This window comes from Orycteropus afer, unplaced genomic scaffold (genome assembly GCF_000298275.1).
Source record: "Orycteropus afer afer isolate SDZICR_OR568_19922 unplaced genomic scaffold, OryAfe1.0 scaffold00334, whole genome shotgun sequence".
NCBI lineage: Eukaryota > Metazoa > Chordata > Mammalia > Tubulidentata > Orycteropodidae > Orycteropus > Orycteropus afer.
Window position 1 is genome coordinate 182,247 of NW_006921921.1, and position 8,445 is coordinate 190,691.

The 8,445-nt window shown below is 38.6% G+C and overlaps 1 protein-coding gene across 1 annotated transcript in view; it reads right to left on the reverse strand.

Annotated features, from left to right (window-relative positions):
* NUP37 (nucleoporin 37) overlaps positions 1-6,226 on the reverse strand; it is a 74,370-nt gene extending 68,144 nt beyond the window's left edge. Inside the window, exon 1 of the mRNA XM_007952382.2 lies at positions 6,071-6,226. Coding sequence (XP_007950573.1) covers positions 6,071-6,226 — 156 coding nt within the window. The remainder of the gene's footprint in view (positions 1-6,070) is intronic.
* Positions 6,227-8,445: the final 2,219 nt, after the last annotated feature.

The window sequence follows — 8,445 nt, forward strand, 5'->3', positions numbered from 1 at the left end:
ACATAATAATCTCATTAGTTTTATGTTTTGGATATTTGATTTTGGGTAAAAATGCTTCTTGAAGACAGCTAATTTTGGTTGTATTCTCTTGTGAAGATGAGAGAAAAATGAGTGTTAAAAAGGCAATCCATCTTTATGTCTGACTATGTGGACAACAGCCTGAAAAATTCTCCCACTACAAAAATCATACAAAAATCTAAACCTAGAAAGTAACTGAGCATTGAAGCACACAGCTGCATTAAGAGCATTTGCCCACATCCAAATGACCTAAAGCTTTGGCTTGTAAGGACAGGAGACAAAGCTTATTGCCTGCACAAGGAAGGACACCAGATCAGGAGCAATGCATAGATCTACGATCCTTAAAGGTAAAGCAGGAGGAAAAAAAACTGCTGTAGAAATACCTATCATGGCTTTGGGTGAAAGCCAGGAAAAAGAAAATGACACTTCTGAGGAATCCCAACCACTGGCCGCCCTGTCATGAGTGTGAGGTCTGAATTCACACGAATCATATGGTCTAGAAAATGACAAAGAAGTTCTTTCAAGGTAGTCATATGTTGGCAGTGGGTCCAACCACCAGAATCAAAAGCAAATTCTCTCTGCATTAACTACTTCTACCTGGACCTCAAAAAGGTCCCACAGATACAGTTTGATCAAACACATCTTACACACATACACTCCCATGCGTGAAAAGAAAGTCCCATGAACACAAACAACAAACTAACAGAATCAAACCTGCAAAGACATCAGAGAAATAGATTATGAGATATAAAATCGTGGTCGTATAAAACAACATCTCATTTGTGGTTTAAAATGAAAAGAAAAATGATAGAAAACTACAACTAAAATGCTGGACAACAATATAATTTTGGAGAGAGTGATAATAACTCAAAGGTTCAAATGTTCTTGCCTTGCTCATGAAGAAGGTAAAGATAATAATTTTTTGTCTCATTAAGTATGCATGTTAAAATGTCTTTAGTAACTATTAAAAGAAGAGAAACAGCATATAATTGCACTCTCAGAGGGAAACAATAAACAAGGGGATTAAAAAAACACAAATGGTAGGCAACATATGCATATTAGCAATGTTTTCAAAGGTGAAAAAGTAAAAGTAAGCCAAATATGATCAATAAGAGAGTGGATAAATTTGGTATTATTCACATTATATATTCAGCTTGGAGGAATCTCACAAATGTCAAGCAATAGCAAGAAACTACTACAGAATATAAGAATATAGAATTTCACTGATACAAAGCTTAAAACATGGAAAACAATTGTCTTACTTGGGATACTGACATGTATAATAACAATATAAAAAAAGTGAGGAATGATCAACATTTCAGACATGGGTACTATTTGTCCAGAAGGCAGTAAGTGAAGAACACTCAAGCATCAAAGGAACTGCTAATGTTCCATTTCTTAAGCTAGGTAGGTAGTAGGGATTCATTTTATTAATATATGTAATTTATATTCATAATAAACCAAAACCAAACTCATTGCCATCGAGTAGATTCTGACTCAGAGGGACCCAAGGGAACAGAGTAGAACTGCCTCAGAGGGTTTCTAAGGCTGTAAATCTTTATGGAAGCAGACTGCCTCATCTTTGTTCCATGAAGCAGCTGGTGGGTTTGAACCCCAACTTTCTGGTTAGCAGCTGAATCTTTAATGATCACACCACCAGAGCTCCTATATGTATATGTATATGTAATACACACTTTTATAAGCATAAAAGATTACAATTTAAAAAATGAATAAACAATTGCTCAAAGTATTCTTTACATTAAGTGACTATAGTTCTCTTTTACAAAAAACTCATGGGATTATAAAATTCCATCAGGGAAAAAAAATGCAGAGCAAGTGAAACTTGCTATTAAATGGAATACACAAGTGTACATAGATACTAATTGTCTGAAGTCCTAGTCGAAGAATTTCATTCAGCCTGAATCTAAATGGAAAGTTTTATAATATGTGTTCTAAATGAATTCAAAGGGATGTGCTGATTTTCCCAGGATGGCCTTTGGGATCCTCATCAAAGTCACTGGCAGATACATTACACATGTCTTTCTGTAGGTAATTCATATGCCTTTAGAAAATTACTTTAAATTCACATGAACTTAAGAGTTAACAGCAAAAAGTTTTTCCATAAATGAAAAAAGGAAACAGAAATACATTTATGATAGAAAGAAAAACACTATCAATTTTTATTACTTCATAATTTGTGTGTAACAGCTATATACCTAACAGCCAGATTTACCAAGACAGCAACCACTAAGCAATTTTAGAGTAAGTTTAGCAGCCCAATCATAGCTGACTTCATAGTTTGGGTTACTTTTCCTTTTCCACATTTGACAAATCATTCTTCTGAAAAATGAAGTTTTTACATTAAAACACACACTATTTTGCTACTATAACAGTAGCGGTGACAATCAGATACTGTAATTTGTTACTCAAATTATAGATGGAATTATTAGGTGGTGATAGGGAGTAGGAATAAAAGAAATCCCAGGGACTGTATAGCCTAAGCTTTACATATTACCAACAAAGTTTTTTTTCTGGCAGCAATATCTGCCACTGAGCCAACAAAAAGGGCAGGGTGGGTGTGTGTATGTGTGTGTGGTATAGGCAGAGACGAATGCTATTTTGAGTTACAAGTTGCGTATAGGCAATATCGTATAGGCAGGAAATCAAGACATTTTGGAAAACTTGCTATATTATGAATGATTATACAAGAATCTAGCATATTTGAGGTTGGGGCAAAGCCAGGTTGATGGAAGGGTTATTCTAAGAGTTTGAAATTGGCAGGCTGCCCACCATACCCATATAAGCTCAATTACAGAATTTTAGATTTAGATGAGACTATAAAGTTTAAGTAGTCCAATTCTTTCACCTAATGCTTGCCTCTTTGGTAGAACATCTATAAAAGGAGGTACAAGCCCCTCCAAACATACCCATGAGAGGGACCTAGGTACTTCTTGGGGAAGCTTATACAGCTCGGGACTAGCTCTACTTAGCAGAAAAGTTCTACGTAACATTAAGCCATGTAAATTGTACTCGGTGGTCTATATTCTGTTCTTGGTACCACACAAATCTAATTTAGTGATGTAAACACCTGGCTATAGCTGACGTCCCTCAGGTAAACACACTCAAAGAAGCACATTCAGCATCAGCAGATACACACTGTAAGCAACAATTCCAATCAGAGTTGACAAATTATGTAAAACCCATTTACCATGCCTAGTCTAATCCACTTCCACAGGACAGTTTTAAACATTTAATACTATTTTACAATCTGTCTTCAAATACGCTATCTCATTTGAATCATAATAAAATACTCAGAGCTAAAGTGAACAGTTAACATTACTTAGAGGAGGGTATACAGCTGTGCGAACCAACAGCACTTGTAATGTATCTAGTTTAAACTGTGATGTGCTGTGAAGTATAAATACACCCACTGCCCACTACCATGGAGGCGATTCCTACTCATAGCAGCCTACGGGGCAGAGTAGAAATACCCCACAAGTTTGCCAAAGCTGTAAATCTTTATGGAAGCAGACCATCTCCTCTTTCTCCTATGAGTGGCTGGTTGTTTTGAACTGCCGACCTTTGGACGAGCAGCCAAATGCTTTAACCACTCTGCCACCAGAGCACCTTATAAAATATATACCAAAGACTTAGTACAAAAAGAACATAAAATAAATCATTTTCTTATATTGATTATACACTATTTTAGAAATACTAAAATACACTACCAGACTTAATTTCACCTACTTTTTACTTTTTAGAATGTGGCTACTACATTTAAATTGTGGCTCACTTTATATTTTTATTGTATAGTTTCCTTTGGCCATCTAATCATTACACCGACTCACGGTGAACATCCAGGTGAATAAAAACCCTGAGTCACATTTCTTCCTTCCAGCTCTAACAGTCTATCATGTGAAGACTTTATAATCACATTGGGCCACTAAACTAATCTAAGGTTTGGATTCCAGCACAAAGCTAATATACAAAAGGCACTCAATAAATACTTATTCACTGAAGTCTGTCATCCAAAGTATTAAGTACTCTTCTCAGCTTTATGTTCTACATAAATAGAATGTGCTTTCCTAAATCAATGTTCTCATCCATGTCCTAAGAAAAATGTTGGAAAAGTAAAAAAAAATAAATAAATAAAAAAAAAGATGTTGACAAAGGGCTATATTGTTAGAGGCCTCAATTAATTATGAAAATCTTTTGATTAGATTTAAAAAATCTTTCATGCTCCCTCTGACCTTTACACATATGGCTTTTACAGCAGAGATGATACATTGCTTTACATTTAAAATCTCCTTGAGGGCAGGGTCCTTGTTTTTTTTTAACAATTATGTCATCAGTTTCTGGCACCTAGCATGTACTCAAGGACTAAACAGTTTAGTGCCAAGGACCAGCCAAAAAGTTGGTGCTTTGGAGTCCAGGCCTGGCTGTCTGCTTCAAGAAGGTCAGAGCCTTGAAAACCCTATGGGACAGTTCTAGGCTGCAGCAGAGCTTGGAACAGGTTCATTCCAGTTTGAACCCCCTGCTGATATATACTGACTCAGAATCTACATTGTAACAAAATCCCAGATGGCCCCTGGGAATCTATGAGAATTACCTGAGGATCTTGTTAAAACATAGCTTCTGATTCGGTGCATCTGGAGTGTTTTTAGGCGCCAGTTAGCTCCAACTCATAGGGACCCTATGTACAACATAAAATACTACCCAGTCCTGTGCCAGACTCACAATCCTTAGAAAGGCAAATTCTCAGCAGGAGGTTGAACTGGAATGAACCAATTCAAAGCCCTGCTCAGCATACGCCAGGCTGCCAAGAGTTGGAATCCACTTGATGGCAACCAACAACAAATCACAATAAGGTCTGGCTGAAGCCAGCCAAGGGTCATTTTAGCTGAAAAGCTAGAAATTCCTATCCCCAACCTAAGAGACAATGTGGGATAAGGTGACGGCGCTTGTATTCTACTCAGACACCAACAACTGAAACCTTTAACTCGTACTTTCCTAGTAGGATAAATATGGATGTAGTCCAATTTCAGGTAGATTTATACATTTATTGTACTCTAAATGCTAAATTGCACTTATGATGTCAAAACTTTTTAAGATGCTGAATGGCCTCATGAGTAAAAGAAGAAATAATGCTTATTATGATTTTAGTGAGAAAATTCTTTTAAATCTTTGAAAATTGGTCACTGCCAAATTACCTAATTGAATAATCATAATCTGAGAAATAAGATTCTATGAATAATATCCTGGTAAATTAAGGATTAACCAAAATTCCTGAGGGTTGAGCCCTCGCTGTTCAAAGTCCCTCTTACATACATGGAGGACTGCCTTTCCTGTGTGCTCACGGTCATTCACCATAAACACTACTTTGTCTATTTAAATATGGTGCTGTGCTTCCGTGTTATCATTGTCCAAATCAAAGGCAGCTAAAATATATATGGCTTACAATGTGCCAGATGCTATTCTAGGAACTACACACATACTAATTAAATCTTCACAAACCCATCTTAAGTGTTATTTTCCTCATTTTGGTAGATGAGAGACTAATTACCTTGCTCAAGGTCACATTGCTATTAAAAGGTATAGCCAGGCCAAAGGAAAAAGAGGCATGCCTCCAGAGTTCACGCTCTTAATAAGGATGCTGAACTGCCTGTTCAATTAACATGATCTTGTACTTTGCATAACTAATTCTATGCTTTAGATGTATAAAAAGCATGACAGCATACTAATAGGAAAGCGGAAATCTTACTAAAGCTAAAAAATTTGGAGGACTGGTATTTAGGCTCTCAACAGTAACTTGTCAAAGTGGAATGAAGAAAAATTGTAATGAATTGCATTCCATTTAATTGGAGTTTTTTTCACTACCTTGTGATGTGAACACAATCTCAGACATAAATGACTGGGAAAAGTCCTTTTCTGTGGTTCTTCTTCTTCTTCTTTTTTTTAACATTCAAATATAATTTTAAAGTTTAACTTTGGTTTGTGTAAGTTTTCTTACCAGGGAAATACCTTGTCATTCACTGCAGTTTTGTAGACTAACCTGAAATGCACACGTGCCAATGACCACATAGTTATTGCCACCATAGGCAATTAGGTTTCCTGAATCCCCACTCTCAAAGGGATTAAATTCTACCACATGCACACAATCTTCACAGTCCACAGTATAGGCAGCATTTCTTGTGACATCTTGCTTCATCTTGTATGGCAAAACTTGAGCAGTTGTAAACAGCAGTCTTCTATTGGACAAGGTCACAAAACTGTGGATTACAGCACAAACAATTAAAAATGGTCAATGTGTTAGTCATTCAGCAAATAAAATAGATATGTGGCATTGCACTGCCACAGATGGCTCAAAAGGAATGAAACATTTAAAGTATTTATTACAGAAACAGCAGGAACATAATTTCACCAAATTATTAACAGTGCAATACCTGCTTTATAGTTGTCCTCTTTCCCACATTTGTGAATGATACTTGTGAGTAAGTCATGGTAAAATCATGTTTGAATTATCTAAAAGACATGGTGAGCACTTGGAAAGGGGATCAATTTAATATTAGATATAGTCACATAAATTAATAATAATTTTTACTAAGAACTATTTGGGAGCTCTGATAGTGTAGTGCCTAAGGCATCTGACTGCTAACCCGAAGGTTGGTAGTTCAAACCCACCAGCCACTCTGCAGAAGGAAGACTAGGCAATCTACTTTCGTAAAGATTTACAGCCTGGGAAACCCAAAGGGGGTTGCTATGAGTCAGAATCTACTAGATGGCAGTTTTTTTTTTTTTTTTTAAGCATTATTTGTAGCCCCATGCTAAGCACATTACTGACATATCATACTTAATATCTGCACAAGCCTAAGAGGGAGGTACAATTTATGGTCTCCATTTTACAGAAGAAGAATTTGAAGCTTTAGGAGGTTAAGCAACTTGTCAAGCTCCAAAGTGGAGCCAGGATTTTAAATATTTTTCTGTATGTTGGGCACCAACGACAGGGAAGAACAACACAGGAGATCCTAATCCACAGACAGTTACGATTCAGGGTGAAAAGTTCTCTAATAGATGCATATACAAAATATGATAGGATCTGGAGGAGAGTGCCAAAATGTGTGAGATAAAAATGGTACTCCGAAAACCAGACACAAAACTTCAACTAACCAGTCTGAGCTTAGTGTATACTCTGGGAGTAGCACTCCCAGATAAAAATTATAGACCTAAAGAGTTTTATTCATTTTAATTACTGAAAAACAAAGACTCTAAAAGATTAGAGTTTTTATGCGCTTGGCAACACCTGGGCCCAGTATCAAACACCTGGTGGGTATTTACTGATAGTTAAAATGAATCCCACCTCAGAGATCTAAGAAACTTTACAAGTGGGCATCTGGGACTGGACGCCTGTTAAGGGTAAGAACAGCTGAGATGTCCACAGAATGAAAACGGTGTGTGAAACCCAAGAGATTCAAGGAATCTCGGTCCTGGGCTTGGACCTATGGCTCTTTAAAGCAAAACCCGATCTAACTACACTTCTTAGGGACTCACGTACACGCTGGGCTAGATTAAAACTGAAAAGGTAGAGAAGAAGGGCGGGGAGCAAGGAAGTCCCTGCAAGGAGACCCGACCGCTCTCCCCTGGCCGGGAGCGTCCCACAAGAACCTGCTCCCGCCTCCCCGGACCCGCCGTGGAGGGAAAAGGGATGGGAACAGCCAAGGGAGAGGAAGAAGTCTAGCGGACAGGATGGAAGGGCTGGCGGCGGGCAGCAAATCGGCACAGTTCCTTGCACTCCCCACACGATACACACCGGAGGGCGCCTGGCCAAGGACAGAGGAAAGCTGGTCTCCGCTGGGGGCCCGCAGCGGCAAGCACTGACTTTGCTTCCGGGTCGGAGGGCGAGCGCGGCGATTGGCTCCCAGGCCCTTCCGCGAGGTTTGAAATGTAACCCGCGGAGGCCGGAGCTATAGAGAGCGGTATCACGCGGCGAACTTTTTCTCGGTGGAATTTGCACCTTTGGGGTCTCCCTGAAGCCAGGTGAGTCTCGCCTCTTCCTCACCCGCCTCTCGCACTTTAAGTGGTCATTCAGGCCGGGGCTTGTGAGGGCGTTCTGTGACAGCTAAGCGTCCTGTGACAGTAGGGCGATGTTATTTATTCAGTTGCTTTGTGTTGCGTCTGGGGCCTTTGGACAGAGTTCACAATATCTTGCGAGGGAGCTGGAAGGTCCTAAGGTATCATCTGCAGATTGCAAGACTGAAGCTCAGAGAGGGCAGCCTGCTTAATAAGGCCCATTAGGCAGGAAACCAAAGCTTTACTCCCAGCATGGAAGCTGACTTCAAATACTTTTATAATATCCTTCCGAGGAACATTAAGACCTGAATTTTGACAGTAATAACAACAACGACGGTCTTTTTTTTTTTTTTTTTGGAG